This window comes from Lampetra fluviatilis, chromosome 33 (genome assembly GCF_964198595.1).
Source record: "Lampetra fluviatilis chromosome 33, kcLamFluv1.1, whole genome shotgun sequence".
Classification (NCBI taxonomy): domain Eukaryota; kingdom Metazoa; phylum Chordata; class Hyperoartia; order Petromyzontiformes; family Petromyzontidae; genus Lampetra; species Lampetra fluviatilis.
The window spans coordinates 1,110,232-1,127,285 of record NC_136307.1 but is presented as its reverse complement, the minus strand read 5'-3'; the positions used below and the strand labels follow the sequence as shown (position 1 = coordinate 1,127,285).

Sequence of the window (17,054 nt, the reverse complement as noted above, 5' to 3'; positions counted from 1 at the left end):
ACCCACGAGCTCCTGCATTGCAAGCGAGACAGTCAGCATCTCGCCACTGCGGCACCTCAGCAGTTGAAGCCACAGGGTGACACAACTCACTCGGTTGTTCGAGATTGACACCAAAAACTCTTGGACAAAATGTTCTTAATATCTGAATAGTTTCAGGCAAATCCGTTGTATGTGAGAAGATGCCCGATTGTTGTCCATTGCAACTTCCTAATACTTGGTGATGGTGGTGGTGGGTTTTTTTCACAGCTCTCGCCATTAGGCAATTTAGATTCCAGCGCAGTACGATTGCATTCCTAGAAAATCGTTTTATTCGCGACTAATGACTATGAATAACATTTATAAAGCACCCTTTTATAAGGTACTCACAGCACTGTACGCCACTAAATAAATCATATGTTGACCGTGGGGAGGACATATTCCAGTATAGTCGCCAATTAGAGAAACGAAAGCAAGAGCTCATTGATGGAAATGATTACAAATATTGATTTTCATTTCCCCATGCAATAAACAACACTTTCCGAAGGGTCTGAATACACGGTGACAATGATAATTTTTTTGCTTAGAAATCGGTACAATTATCCAAATGAATACTATAATTGGGACGAGTGTAAATAATAAATAACAAACATGTCTAGCCCTTTGTTTAATGCACTGCTGAATGAAGTACTCCCCACCTCGTGTCGGTCGTGAGGATTGTTTGACCATACTTCACCAGGCTGGTCAATACGGATTGGTGAAAGTGGTGGGGGCGATGAGATTGCGTTCTCCACTTGTGAGTTACAGCAAAGGTCGAGAATCGAACAACTCGCCGACTTCACAGTCCAGTGCGCTAACCGCTGTGCCACGACTCTGTTTTTTCAAGCCCAAGGTGTCTGTCACCTTGACCAGGCAGTGAACCCTGTTCGTCCTCGACTGCCAGTTCAGCATTTACACGACAGTGACTCCATTATCGATAGAACAGAGGCAACAACACACAAATCTAGAGACGGGGAGGCTTTACCTCCGGTACACTAAAGCTTGCTAATCCAGCGTGGGAGTCGCTATATGTGCGTTGTGTAAATCTATGGCAAGTGTGCACTTCAATAGCCGTGTCTGCAAAATGTTGGCTGCTACAAACGACAGTAAACATCGGGCTAATTTTTTTACGACCGCTCTAAATTGAGCGCCCAAATTGTATTTACATTTTATCGTTGACATGCATCACCATTAGCCACGGTAAAGCCACGGCTGGATGAATGAAGGCCTAGCCCTCCCCAAGCCACCGCTGCCTCACGATCTCGCAATGCCACAACGATCCACCGAGCACCTACGCACCTGGAGAGAGCACGGCTATAGAATTGCTGAAACACCCAATATTGTCCAGTTTCAGCAGTCGTAGATTTCAAAGGTGAAGGTGCAGCCCTGCAATTGCTTGCCCACGCCACTGCTAGTGGAAGGGCTTCCCCTGGAGGGAGTTCTCGAGAGCCGCCCCGCAGAGTATTTGGCCTACTCTTCCACGCTGGCAAGGCATCTTGGGCAGTAGCCGCATTTTACCCTCCCAAACAAAACCTGCGGAGCGACGGCGATCTACCAATGTGCACTGCTGCTGGGTGGGCCAGAGGCGGTGTGCAGGGATTCAATAAATACAACTTGCTCCGTTGTTTCAAACTGGCGCGGCGAGAGGTGGAACCTGCTGCCACCTGCGGACTTCACGGCAAGTTCATCACGATGACCGTCGTCCACTGCTGGTCGCAGCCTTCTTCCCAACCCCCAATGGTGATGAGAATAATAATAAAAGGGTATCCCCGTGTAAACAAAAACACAACAACAAACAACGTTTTTTTTTCGTTTTTCCTCACCGGGATCGACTTGCGGTGGCTTTCGAAACCGAGGCGGTGGGGGTGGAGGGTGCGGCGGTGGAGGGGGCAGCACGCACGCCCAGCGCCACCGCTTCTCGCAGCTCTGCCCCGTGGCCGTGTCCCAGGTGCGCGCGGGGCACGCATCACCACCGCCTCCACTGCCGCCAACACTGCTGCTGCTGCCGCCGCCACCGCTGCTGCTGCTGCCGCCACCGCTGCTGCTGCTGCCACCGCTTCTGCTGCTGCCACCGCCGTCTCCACCATCGCCTCCTCCTCCTCCCGTGCGCGTCGCCTGTCGGGATGAGGAGGCGGCGGCGCTGACGGCGAGCTCGCGCGCGGCGTCTTGCCGGCGGACAGCGCCGATTCGTCTCGAGCCGGCACCGCGGTGGTGGTCATCCATCATCATCGACAATTCTCAACCCTTGTTGTTTTCGCTACTCTCAACCCACACTCCTGTTGTTAAAAATGTATTTCAACCGAGTTACCCCCCCCCCCACCCCTTTGCCTGGCCCAACATGGTTCTGAGAAAGTTTTTTTTTATGAATAATGAACATCAATTTGTGGACCAATTTGTCCATTGTGTGAGGTATCCTGACCAGCTGCTAGCAACTGCAGTAAAAACTAAATTCAGACACGCTCCACGTTGCGTGACACAATGTGTGTTCGCTCGCTGGTGACTCTTGAAACCCCGCATTGTTGACCATCAATGAGTTTTGAAAGGTCTTTTCAATCGTCCTCGGCTACCATACGGATTACATTTTTATCGTAATTATCTTATATTGGCAGATTCATACGTGATTATTCGCCAATGACTCGTGTATGATGTAATTCCACACCTGGATAAATCACCTCTCACGTAGCCCCCTGCGACATTGCCACGTACAACCAGGGGTCAGTCCCGCGTGTTGAGAACCACAAATCGAAATCATCATCATCATCACCATCGTATCGTTCTCCATAATCGTCATATGAATCGTCATCGCATCCATCATCAGTTTCTCACATTTCCTCCACCGCGTCTCCATCCACCCGGCAGTCTAAATGTGTGCGGCACAGTCAGTCGGCAGGTCGCGCACGGTGGGGTAAAGTGTGGGTACTCCCAACTCTTGCAAGACGCGTGGCCAGCATGAAAGAGTAGGCCAATAGACCCTCGAGATGGACCCTTTAGAGATTCTTCTGGTAGAGACCCCTCCGCTAACAATGGTGTCAGCAAGCAAATGCAGGGCTGCACCTTTATAATCATCAGCCATGACCTAGCCACTTCCAGATTAAGGCCCTCGAGCCAGGATGAAAAGCCAAAAATTTGGCATAAATCCAGGAATACTGAAAGCGCTTGATGTCATTTCCAGCAAATATTCGTTATCTCAATGCAAAATGTGGTTGTGAAAATTGTTCTTCAACTTGCCAGTGAGCGAGCTGATACAATAATAACTGGCACGTTAAACGCTTGGTACGCGGGACAATTTAATCTCTCTGACGGTGTCAGATGGTGGAGGGTTGTTAATGACAAAATTCTGGTCGGATTAATTACGTGGCCTAACCCAAAAATCAATTATAAATCGCAATATAGGCTGGGGGAAAAACCCCACCACGTGTTAACGATAATAGTTTGCATGTTCTGCTTGTCAGGCTGTCTTTTGTTTAGAGCTCATGAGAAATAATAATTATGAGGAATGTGATCAAGATTATACCACTGGCTCCAAGGTGATATTCAATACAAATGCCGGCACCGGAAAATGTCAACTTTGCTTCAGCCTGAATGTATCGTTATGGCTTTAACCAAACTTAAAAGTGCTTCTGGGATTGTTCAGAGCAGGGCAAGTGGACACAAGTGAATACGATTCTAAGCACTCGCCATGAATCAATTTGGCTGGATTAAGAACGCCTACTCACTTTCTCATTAGTTTGTAAAAGCTTGGATAACGTGCTGTAGCTTCTACTTAACCAATCGCGTGTTCTTCATTAATGCATTCTATACTCATATCACCAAGGTCAAAGCTCTTACAAACCTAGGCCCGAACAAATAAATACATAGATATTGGAAATGCAACAGACATTTACAAAGATGCAACTGTTAAGTTGAGATTGCATAAAGAGCTGAATATTACAAATCAGAAGTCGGGCAAGGAGGCATTCTCACCAAGATTATTCACAGCAGCATTCGAATATATTTTTGGAAACATGTATTCTAGAAATACATTTATAAGCATCAATGCCGATAATATTCTCCCCGACTTGTTACCGATAGATTTTTGTGTAACAACCAAAGAAAAAATACAATGATTTCATAACGTTACAATGTCTAACTTGACATAAATACGAGCAAAGCAAAAGGCAAGCACAACAAACCTGCCAAACAAGACAATGGTTGGAGGGACGCAACTGAACAGCAGTAGACCGTGTACCGAGCGCAGTTATCGGAGGCTGATTCGGATGGGAACGAAGATACTCAGCAAACAGCAACGTTGACTGGTTTTGTAAAACAGAATTTATCACGAAAAGCAGCATGGACATTCTGCCTTGATTATAAGTGGTTCTCAATTGTTTTGCCACTTATAACGTGTGGTTCAGATACGTGGGCACTCGCAAAGAAAATAAATAGTTACCTTGTTGTTGTAGACCAGGCCCACCACCCAGTCTCGCCCCAACCACGACCACAGTGAGACTACTGCAAGAAGATGGTGGAGTAGTCTCTGTGGTGTGGCCAGAGTCCTTCTCGGCTCCTTTGTGAGTGGTCGCGTGGCATCAAGGGACGAGCAGGCATCGCTCCTTTATTGGCAATAACGTTTAACGTAGTTTAACAACTGTTAAAACAGCACTTATAAATGGTACAGGGCCAGATTGCCAACTTAACGAAGATTCCTTTTCGTCTGATATATATTTGGCAAAAACGAATCGGTGTCTCCATCGCCAGGGCAAGATGTGAAAATCTGGCCATTGAAATGTTTAACTTGATCAAATGAAAAAAAAATTTAATCAACATAAGCGTTAGTCAATGAACTCAGTTCGAGAACGGTTCATCCCGATAGGAATGGGTGGCCACCGGGCCGGGAGCGACGTTGGGTACCGCGTTCCAGAGTACCGATGTAGCAGTGGTTTATACCGAGTGGAACCAGGGCAGAACCAAGTCGAAATAGCAATGTGGTTGTTTAACCAGAGAACGCTCCGTCTAGACCCTTTCACAGGCGGATTGTGGATGCCACCGACAGCCCTGCCACTCCCCCCTGGAGGTTTGGGAGATCTCTGGAGTCCACGCGACTCGCTCACCCCCTTCGCCTCTCGCGAGCGCTCACATCGCGAGCTTGAAGCCAGCACGCAAACATCCGCTCAAATTGTCAACGACGAACTCCGCGAAACGCTTTAGGAGGATATCTGCGCTGCACATCACACACGTGCGGCACAAGCGCGAAGACACAAAGACCCCCCCCCCCCGCATAGCCTGGATAGGTCTGTTGGGGAAATTGATGTTAGCGAGCACCAACCCGCAGACGCGCACACACAGCGAGCCGCAGGAGCGCGCGAACAAACTCCACCTGAGCGACGGTGACGATGATGATGCAGGACGAGACGCAGCACAGCAGAAGGCGGTGGACTCCCAGCTGGAGCTGCCGCTGCTGAGAGGCGAGCGTCATGATGCAGATCCCGGGTCGGCCCCGCGGCGGGACAGCAGCCGCCCTGTGCTGAACATCGAGTCCCGTGCACGGGGCGCCTCCGGCTGGTACCACGATCCACGCCCCTCCACCCAGGGCACCCCACCCCCAGACACACCACCCAGCGGACCCCACCCCCAGACACACCACCCAGCACACCCCACCCCCAGCCACACCACCAGTGCACCCCACCCCCAGACACACCACCCAGAACACCCCTCCCCCAGACACACCACCCAGAACACCCCACCCCCAGACACACCACCAGCGCCCCCACCCCCAGACACACCACCCAGCGCACCCCACCCCCAGCCACACCACCAGTGCACCCCACCCCCAGACACACCACCCAGCACACCCCACCCCCAGACACACCACCCAGCACACTCTCCAATACCCACCCCACCCAGTGCACGCACGCACGCTCACCTGCGCTGGATTTAACCGTGACCAGCCCGTGCCACCGGTTCTCTTATCGGTTACCAACACGACCACAACACCAACACCACCAACTACGGTATATCCATTGAGTGTTCCCTTCGCGTTCAAAGTGATTTATTTATCCCAGTCACCGTTAGCTTCCAGAAGGTTCACGTTCTGCCCGGGATGTCCTGCGCACATCTCTGGACACGTGGTAGTTCACCGCAGCGGAATATCGGGTCGGCGGCCCCGGTTAGGACTTCAGCCGTGACATGAAGAGGATGATGATGGAGTGGAGGGCACAGCAGCAGCGGGGTGCAGCAAGATGACCGGCACCTACATGGGATGGGTGCTGTCCACAGCAGCAGCAGCAGCTGCTCGGCACAGCCGCTCCTCCGCGTGCCTCCTCCCCACCACCACCACCCCCAAAACTAATTTCGGAGAAAAGTGTGCGGGTTTAGTCGGGGTAGGAGTTACCACGAGAAGACGGTCATCGCGTTCTTGCAAACACCGAAGTCAACCCCTTGAAAAGATGCGCACGAGCCGTTTTCAATCCCAGCACCGTGCGGCCACCACCATCAACCACCACCACCACCACCATCAACCACCATCAACCACCAACATCAACCACCAACACGGCGCGCGCGCGCCGATGTCCGTCAATGAGCGGCGAGCTGCGAGAGCGCGAAGCCTTCCCAGCGCAACGCGGTCGCTCTGCGCGCGCATTGCGGGTCCCGGCAAAACGCGTGGCATACTGGCCCCTGCAGATCTCCACGGGGACTGCAGTCGAGGCGCGTGGCGACGGACGAGACCGAGAGATTGGACCAACTTGCTTCAGGGTCTCTGCCGCTGAGCTGCGCGGCTCTCAGACCCCCCCGAGGTTCGCCTCCGACCGCCGCGTGCCGTTCGCCACGGTGCTGCGGACGCATCGCTCCACGTACTGGGAGCTTCTTCCAGCACGTGGTGCGAAACGTCGGACATCGTACAGGAGGTCGTGGGTTCGATTCCGACCCTGACGCCTGTATATTTGGAGTTTGCGGTGTCTCTCTCTCTCTCCGTGGTCGTGTGGATTTTTCTCTGGGTCCTCCGATTTTTCCCTCCACATTTAGAATCGACATATCTACGCGTTTAGAGTATTTGGCTGCGATACATTTACACGTGATAAGCCACTTCGTCGATCTATCATTCGTGATAGCCAGGTCGCTTCTGAAAAGAGAGCTAAATAGCTCAAAACGGGCCTTAGCTGGTAAAATGAAAAACAAGTTGAGTTTATAGTTTAGATAATTTCGAACAACGAGCGGGACAACTCAATTAAACAGCGTCGACGGGGATGCAGAGAGAACTTGAGACGCTTTTATTGACGGTCCCATCAACTGCGTCGCAGCGCAGACTTGCACGCGGGGTTCTGAGAAGAAGCGTGCTGGGGCGGGAGGAAGTGCGTTTGGCCCTTTGAAGCAAGGCCATTGCCCAAGGCGTCACCCGGTTGCTGTTGTTGTTTATCGTCGTGCACGTGTGGAGTTGACGCGGCTGCGTTGTGCTAAACGCAGGGTTGGTGATCCACTCGGAGATACGCCACTGAAATCATTTGGGAGACGTAATGCAGCAACATCATTTTACAGGGTGGTCCAGAGGTCTCGTGACTCTATAAAACTCAAAGGCGGTTTTTTTTCAAGTAAGTTTTATTTAAAACATAAATGAATATGCAAAGGGAATACAAATATTTGGGGTCAATTAATTGCGGGTCACAATACATCTGGACCACCTTGTACTGCATTGGGCCCTACGCGTCTCCCACCAATGCCACCGCACGCCGTTGGACGTCTCAACTCGGCCCTGGAGCCCAGCGCGGTCACCCCAGTCGCCTGTGGAGCGGGGGGGGGCCTCGCGTTGTCACAACGACTCCGAAGCTCACGGACTCTGCGTTTTATCGCGCCGCAGGTTCCCAATCGCACTCCGCTGAACTGGTCCGACGGGTGAAGCCCCCCCCAGCATTGTTCATGAGCATCATCGTCACCACCACACGATGCCTTTGTGTTCCAATTATCGATTAAGTCACCTACCCTCTCTCTCTACCAGTGATGATGTCACCACACGATGCCTTTTGTGTTCCAATTATCGATTAAGTCACATACCCTCTCTCTCCACCAGTGGTGATGTCACCATACGATGCCTTTGTGTTCCAATTATCGATTAAGACACCTACCCTCTCTCTCCACCAGTGGTGATGTCACCATACGATGCCTTTGTGTTCCAATTATCGATTAAGACACCTACCCTCTCTCCACCAGTGGCGACGTCACCACACGATGCCTTTGTGTTCCAATGATCAATTAACTCAGCTGCACGCGTTATCGCCCCAGAGTGTAAACCGCGAGTGCGGTGTTCAACAACACCGCGTGTCGCACGGAACTATCCTGGTTCAGGATGCGACTCGCGTGTTTCCGTCGTGATGCTCCACCTGGACACGACGCTGCAGCGAGTAGCGTTACCGGATGAGCACGAAGCCGCGGGCACAACCTCGAGACGAACCGTGCGCAAACGATGTTCGCCTCGCCCCAGTCACGATAACTCCGCGTGTAATCCCACCATGACATTACCCCCACACATCACGTGTTGACACGCGCACAGAGGCAACACAGAAAGGCACCGCGACAAGAAACACGTCGTAATAGTGATAATGAAGGCAAGGGTGATGATTAAAACGCTACATTGTGTGAAGACAATGTGAACGGTGTGGAAAACATTCGTTCGTGATGAAGTTTATTTTTTTTGGGGGGGGGGAGGGGTTAGATCGCGTAAATATATAAATGCGTCGTTAAGACCGCCACCACCCGACACAGCCAATTAGTAAGGGGTTTGTCACGTAAACAAAACGTGTCGATTCGTGACTCGTTCAGCACACCGGCGTGTTGGAGAGTAAACTCACAACATTCACAAAACCACAACATTTACAATTGTAAATAGAGTAGTGGATTTACTCTATTATGGAAAATATTGGTCGCGAAAGCCTACTGTGTGTTAAAACTGAAACATTACTTTTGTTACGGTATTCATGAACAGAAATATACACGCAGATGAGAGTGTTGCGGCACCTCTACTGAATGGCATCGCTGACCTCAAGGAAACCCACAACTTTGTACTTATTTCTAAAACGGATATCATTCCCCACGCCCGCTTGGCTGCACGCGTGCGTTGTGATTACTCGTAAGCAGAGTCTACATGGGCCAGGGTCCTTCGTGTAATGGTTGCGTCAACAGGACGTGGCAGAACATTTGAGAATGACATTTGAAGAAAAAAATACAGCGGAAAAATATGAAATCACACTTATTACCAAGGAATGTCGCGTAAAATAAATACGACTTCCAGAACGCGCTGAAGTAATTATGCAGAAGTTTGTTTTGGAATGACGGTTGCAATACAGATTCAAGTAACATGCACCAAAGTTGTAAAGCAATAATTCGTTCACATAAGTGCAATTACTTACATTGCCTTCGCGAAATTAGTATTGATCGATATTCTTGCAAGCTGAATAGAGATTTAAAATATGGTATGAGGAATATTTTAAAACGGTACGGTGGCTCTCGCGCAAGTCCGGTGGCCAAGGTTGGAGGTCTAAGACCAGGCGAGGTTGGAGGTCTAAGACCAGGCTGGGTTGGAGCTCTAAGACCAGGGGGGGTTGTAGGTCTAAGACCAGGGGGGGTTGGAGGTCTAAGACCAGGGGGGGATGGAGGTCTAAGACCAGGGGGGGTTGTAGGTCTAAGACCAGGGGGGGTTGGAGGTCTAAGACCAGGCGGGGTTGGAGGTCTAAGACCAGGGGGGGTTGGAGGTCTAAGACCAGGGGGGGTTGGAGGTCTAAGACCAGGGGGGGTTGTAGGTCTAAGACCAGGCGGGGTTGGAGGTCTAAGACCAGGGGGGGTTGGAGGTCTAAGACCAGGCTGAGTTGGAGGTCTAAGACCAGGCCGTGGGAGGCCTGGGGGAGGGGGGGTCGTGGCGTGTTGACTGAGCAACAGCTGTGTGATCGAGCAGAGGGGAGCAGCCACGCATGGACGATGAGGTAGTGGTGATGATGATGAGGTGGTGGTGATGGTGTTGGTGATGAGGTGGCGATGATGGTGTTGGGGGTGATGAGGTGGTGGTAGTTTCATGTCGCTCGCTACCGGACGGTAAGGACCGAGGGTGCCCCTACCCAGGACAGCTCCTCGGGTCAACGAGGATGCTTTCCCCGCCGCATCATCACCCTTGTGATGATGACATTGTTTTCAAGAATGTTGGTCATCAGCTCCATCAACCATCTAGGCAAGTAGAATGAGAAATAAATAGCACCCTAGCCAAATATCAAGTGGGTATAATTGATATCATTTCAAGCGACTGTTTAAATGTATTCGTAACGAAATAAAAATGTAACCATCTGCGTGGCGCAAATATGAGCCCGCTGTAAAGACCAATACACGTACAGCACGCGATAACAACGGCAGGGCGGCTTGCTGGTGGAATGATGGGGAACTGGAGTGATGGCGAGGCTGCCTGCTGGTTGAGGATAGAGGCCCAGGTGCAGGGAGGCTGCAGCAGCAGCTGCAGGCACCGCGGCGTCTGGGCGCGCGCCTCCTCCCATCGCGAGTCGTTCATCATCGCTGCCTCTCGCAGGAACGGCCCCGCGGTGCCCGGGGAGGAATCCCCTCCAGTCCTCGGAGTACGGTAATAGAGGAACAATAACAACCCCGCTTCCTGCCATGCTGTGTGTGTATGTTGTATGTGTATATATATGTATATATCGACCCGTGGCAACTGGGTCTGCTCCCGTGACCTCCTACCAGCAGGCGTTCGACACTTCACGTGGCCTCACAGCCTGGCACAAGCGTCGTGGTAACGTCACCGCCACTTAGTGGCGAATGGCGGTTGTTGTTGTTGTAAATCTATTTGTTGAACTTCTTTCGCAGTACCACCCACCGCACGTAAGCCAACCGCGCTAATCGGAGGTGCGGGACGGGGTAAACACGGCCCCTCTTTCCGAGCCACCGAGGTTTCCGCACATTCGTCCACAAGAGGATTCAAGAAACAATGCTCCACTGTTTTAACTGCCGCGCCTGGGAGGCCTCTGCATTGCAAAAGTCAAGTGCGCTACATCGCTGTGGCAGTCCTCCTCCTCTTATTTTGTTTCAAAATGTGGGCCGTATAACATACTTCGATTATAAGTAAAGTCTACAGGCATACAATGACATAGATGCACAAGTTTTTGTTTGCCTCCAGAGATGCTCCAGCGAGGACTCGCTGGCATGTGGGAGTGAGTGTGTTGAACGTCGTTTGCACCGTACGTAGCCGACCGTGATAATCGGAGGTGCGCAGGGAAGGACAACAAACTCAACACTACAAAGCAGTTCTAAAGAAATGAGTTTTCAATTCATATGATTTAAAAGTGCACGGCTCCAGTGGCTTTCTATAATATCGGAAGGAAGAGCGTGCCAGACGGCCGCAGAAGCGCATCTGAAAGCGCGCGATGCAGGGCCCGTGTTTGTGTGTGCAGTCAAATGAGCAGAGCTTGCACGCATGCCCTGCTGACAATCAAACACGCTGACAGTCAAAAAAAAGTCTCTCTTTTTTTTGCATTTCATCCTTCATAGCCAGAACGGAGAGCGAGCGAGCGAGAGAGGGGACACCTCTAGTGGAGACACTTGCAGTCAATTCTCACGACGACATGCAAACATAAAGAGGCTCGTGGATGTTCTCAGACGGCAGATTGTGATGTGTTCCTCAACAGTGACGTTTGTGTGTGAACTCACGCAGACCACCAGTACGTACATTTAAGCGATTACACAGTCTACAAAAACAATACAGCCGATGTACTTTATGATGCATTCAGGCGTGCAATTGTGCACGAAATGGTTTTAAAAACGGTTAATTAATTAAACATATTTACATATGTTTGAGTTCCAGCCATTCTCTATCTACCGATAGATGAATGCCTTCTCACGCAATGTCTATCAAGGGGGGGAGGGGCCATACTTCACCGCTCTGGTTAGTGCGAGTTGATGAATGGAGGGAATGGAAGGAAGGGACAGGACTGGTTCAGATCTAACCGTGAATGAATGTCCAGTCGCCGGGTACATAGCGCAGTGCGCTAACCATTGTGCCACCACTCCACCGTTTTTTATTACTTAGTATTTATTTTTAGATCTTTTAAACATCGACGGCCATCTCGCACGCACATACACCTTTGGGTATCGCACATATGCGGTGTAGTTTCAGCAAAGCCTCGATAATATCCGCCAACTACGAGAACCAGTGGGAATAATCAGAACCTAATCGGAGTTTGAAAAACATCAACATCCATCTTACAAAGTCCGGGTAATTGTCCCCGATGACTCCACGTAGCATAACGAAGATTGAGTGATTTAAAACATCTAAATTCAAGCGGCTGAAACTAAAACGAATTGGTCACAGGGGCTTCATTGTGTAAAGGCGCCACACAGCAACGAGCACGTGACCCCGAGTGGATCTCCGGGCAGCGGAGCAGACACATGACGCGTGTCCACCAAACGCACAGAGGACTGACGTCACACATCGTCGTTGCGCGTCCGTTCTCGGTGCCTGTGCACCACTGCCAACGAAGTGTTACGAGAGACGTGGCGCATACGTGTACAGTACAACATCAGCCTGGGGGCCGTCCATAAATGACGTCACGCGATTTTGGACGATTTTTGACCGCCTCCCCCCTCGTCACAAGGCGTCACAAAAAGTCAGACCCCTCCTCAAATATGACGTCACAAAGCTTTGCCCCCCCCCCCAAAAACCATATTTGGATTTTGAAAATAAAACATGCTTCAAATCGCTTTAAACTATTGTCATTGTAGTGCGTATTTAATGTGGCGCTGCACTCTGATGTTGTAGGAGAAAACATTTATTAAAAAGTCTGTTTTATTCAGTAGAACGTGTTGTCTATATTTATTTAAAGTTGCGAATTTTGATGTGACGTCACATTTCTCAAACACCCCCCCCCCTCGTCACACATGGTCACAAATGTCTAACCCCCCCCCTAGGTTCGTGACGTCATTAATGGACGCTCCCCTGCCATAGAAACACGTTTGAGAGAAGCAGGTTTAAAAATACCGTTTTGTATATGTACAAATGTGCTCGGCACGTGCGATTGTGACTCTTCTTAGTACGATTGATAAGTGTTGATTGGATACATGAACTGTTTCCTTGAAAACAACGCTTTTGAATGGAACACGAAGACATTGGTGACACGTGTACGGTAAGGTGCTGCATACGTGGAACGACTCAACATATGCATCTCAACGACTTCATGTTCACATTCGATTTTGCCCAGTTTGCTGATGCCGCATGCCGCCCCTGGACTTGAAGGGGATGAGCAGGGGGCACGAGCATCGACTTGCACACCGCGGTGGCTAGGAGATGTTACCTCCCTCGCCAGCTATACAAGAGGTCGTGGGTTCGAGTCCGACCCTGAAGCCTGCTGTATATTTGGAGTTGTCATCTCTCTCTCTCCCCGTGGTCACGTGTATTTTTCTCCGGATCCTCCGGTTATTTTCCCCTCTACATTTATAAAACACGCGTTCGGAGAATTTGGCCGCTATAAATGTCCACGTGTTAAAGTCACGTCGTTGAGCTGTCATTTGTGACCCAGGCCGCTTCTGAAAAGGGGCTGGCGGGGGATCACCAAGGACCGACCTGCCATGCCCAGGAGGTGGTGCGCGAATCGATGCCGCTGCCATGATGCCGTGGAGTGGCGGGCGAGTGACCGCGTGACGCTGCCCACCCACCTGGCGAGCCCTGGGCACGAGTTGTCGCGCCGGTGAGGGGGCTCGGCTCGGGGTGGTTCATGGCTGTGGGTAATTCGTGGCCTCGTGTGTGAGCAGGGAGGGTGGCGAGTTGGAGTCCTGGGCCGGGTTGCGTAAAGTAACTTGAGCGAGCGCTTCCCCGAGTTTCCTGTCTAGATACCAACTGTCATTTAATGGACCAACTTCACTTCAGGTGTTTTATGCTATCAGCCGATTTATTCTGAAATGATTTCTTTCAGGTCGTGGTTTGCTGGGCCACAGGGCCCAAAAGGCATAAAACGCCATGCATGCGACTACAAACGTGTAATAGATATGGACTAATAACCTCTGATAATGAGCTAATAATGCGAAATGTAGTGAACTGTGTGTGAGAGTTGGCGAAGTGCAGCGACGCTGCCTTCGGGAGGCGAGCTACTGAGACACGGCGAGACAGACAGGCAGACAGCCAGGCAGCCAGCCAGGCAGCCAGCCAGGCAGCCAGCTAGGCAGCCAGCCAGGCAGCCAGCCAGGCAGCCAGCCAGGCAGACAGCCAGGCAGCCAGCCAGGCAGCCAGCCAGCAGAGGAGACGCGGAGAGTGCCAGACACAAGTTGAATGTCGCAGGGAGAGAATCCGCCTGGCTTCCCAACTGCTTCGGGCCAAATACTTGCAGCAACGATATACCGCAGACCTGTATAATATCCCGCCTGCTGTTTATTCGTTTCTGCATGCAAATTCAATTCCCCTTTTCCCATTACGCATCCTCATTTTAGCACAAGCTCCAGGTAAGATCGCTTTAATTGTTTTGAGAATCCGGTTGCAACTCCACATTCCCCGAGGGCTACAACACGCGCTTATGTCCCACAGTACAATTCTCAGACTGACACTTTAAAAGACGGAAAAAAGCTTTACTAAAAAAGCTGAGGATCAGCTAACAGTAAAGCAGTTGTGCTCATTAACAATTGAATTTCGTTTTTATTATTCCGAAGTCTCTTTGTGTTGATGTCGATCTGCTCCCAAACGACGTCGGTCGAATTAATCCAAAACCGACCAAAACCCCCCCCACCAACATCACCACCCCCCCACTACCCCCCCACCACCACCCCCCACTACCACCACCCCCACCACCACCCCTCCACCAACACCACCCCCCCGCCACCCCCCACCAACACCACCACCACCCCCCCACCAACACCACCCTCTCACCACCCACCACCCCCCCACCACCCCCCACCAACACCACCACCACCCCCCCACCAACACCACCCTCTCACCACCCCCCCACCACCCTCCACCAACACCACCACCACCCCCCCACCACCACCACCCTCTCACCACCACCACCACCCAGCATGCGGCGTGTCTTAGAGCCATTCGTGCACTTAGCAGCAGCAGCAGCAGCTGCACGTGGCACGCGCGTGCTCTTGTAGACACTTCCCCTACAGACTCCTCACTCTCGATTTGTTTTGTGTGTCAACCACAAACAGAACGCTGCAGGCAAACCACGCAACGAGCTTGCATAACAGCACTGCTACAAGGCGCTTCGTGTCGTGCATGTACACACCGCATATTCACGGTGGTGTGTACACGGGGTGTGTACACGGGGTGTGTATCGGCGGTGTGCGTAAGGGGTGGAAGGCCCCTGTCGAGGTTGACACGGCCAGCTTGACGTGCGGTCCCACAGACCTCTCCGCTTCCAATTCACTCTCCCACCGCGGCAGTCGAAGCAACGGAGCGGGCTCCTTAAATCCATCCTCACCCCCCCAACCCTCGAATCCAGCTCCTCGTTTGCCCATCCAGCAGTACGGACGATTAGTCAAGAGGTCGTCAATCATCACGTTGCGTGCTGTGGTAGTGAGTGTGTGAGTGGCTCCCAGCTATTGCAAGTTGTCTGGCCAGCGTGATACAGGAGGCCAAATACCCTCGAGAACGGCTGCCTCTTGAAGAGCTGTTTCTCGATGATGACCTTCTGCGGGCAGTGGTGGGCTCAAGCCACTGCAGGGCTGCACATTTTCATCTTTTCAAAAATGAGGAGGTACTGTGTGGCTGGGATTAATACATTAATGCCACCGTCCACATCTTAAGCTGATGTAAAAAAATTATTAATCTAAATCCAGAATCTGACTGAATCCAGATATCGACAAAACAAGGAATAAATCACGCGAGACTCTCCACACGGCAGAATGGCCCCTGACGTCTTTTCACAGTAAAGAATATCACCCCGATCATTCTTACCCTTGCAACAACGTTAAAATACGCGGACACAGAGGAATAAATTCTCATCTTGACAATCGCTCGTTTTTGACATAATTTTTTTCTTGGGTGGGGGGAAGTGGCAGTATCCGCCTTCAAACCTTTCGAGCCGTGGCCAAATGCTTACAGAAATACAATTCTGATGATTAACTTTCGTCCAGACGATAAGGATACCCCAAGAGTACTAAAGCGCTCCCAAGACTACATCCAAACATATATATACGTCCATATTCATACGCAATGCACTTTATTCACACAGCTCGTCGAAAAGTACATCATATAGAGTACATAATATCAACATGATGCATTTACAGACCCATGTTCCTACAAATGTAACAACAATATATAAATAACACACATTACACATATCGTACATTCCATTTACATATAAAATGTGAGCCTACATTATTACATCAGCAATCTTACACATATCGCTGCACAGAGAGAACTAATAAGCACCGATAGGATGGCACCCAGCTCCTCCTGCCTGCCTATCTGAGAGGTTGCACTTTGTCGCATCCTATCAACTATCATTCCCTAGCAGCGAGTCAAGCACCAGCGTATTGTGGAGTGTGGGATTTGCGGGGTGAGGAGAAGGGAGTGGGGAATTACTCGAGACGAGTTTTCATTGTTCATCAATGTTTTTCCTACGCACTGTACCCTCCTCACGGTAAACCGAGTCTGGACAAACTATTTTTTTTTTAAGTTTTGAAAATCCAGCGGCCCTCAAACCAAGTTTATCTCTGTAAATATTACAAGATGATTGTACGGAGCTCATAATTAGGGTTGCCACTTGGTCAGAGCTTGACCAAGACAGTGTGGGGAATTGATACCTGTATTAACGTAGCAGGAATTGATTTGTACCAAGGTCTGGTTTCGTTGTGTTTAACTTTATTATGATTTACCACACACTGACGACCGAGGCTGACTGAGACAACCCTTGCCTTATTGGAAAAGGTGGAAACTCCAGTGACAGCTTCAAGTTTAGGGAGGTCATTGACCCTCTCTGCTCTCGGGTTTGGAAGTCATCAATGCTGAAAACATGAATTTTATTCGTAAAATAATCCATATTAAAGCTCTGTCGACAGCATACTGATTTTAAAAGGATGTTGCTCACAAC

At 50.6% G+C, this 17,054-nt stretch overlaps 1 protein-coding gene across 7 annotated transcripts in view; it reads right to left on the bottom strand.

Moving 5' to 3' along the window:
- The window catches only part of LOC144943918 (uncharacterized), a 34,416-nt gene extending 27,760 nt beyond the window's left edge, over positions 1–6,656 (bottom strand). Inside the window, exons 1-3 of one of the 7 annotated variants that reach the window (XM_078871785.1) lie at positions 6,249–6,656; positions 5,372–5,513; positions 1,839–2,130 (exon numbers count right to left, since the gene is read on the bottom strand). In XM_078871785.1, the coding sequence (XP_078727911.1) occupies positions 1,839–2,130; positions 5,372–5,513; positions 6,249–6,250 (436 nt within the window). In that variant the 5' untranslated portion in view covers positions 6,251–6,656. Of the gene's footprint in view, positions 1–1,838; positions 2,131–5,371; positions 5,519–5,917 lie in introns of all 7 variants that reach the window. The other 6 variants (XM_078871778.1, XM_078871780.1, XM_078871781.1 and 3 more) reach the window with 6 other exon arrangements.
- Between the last annotated feature and the right edge of the window lie 10,398 nt (positions 6,657–17,054).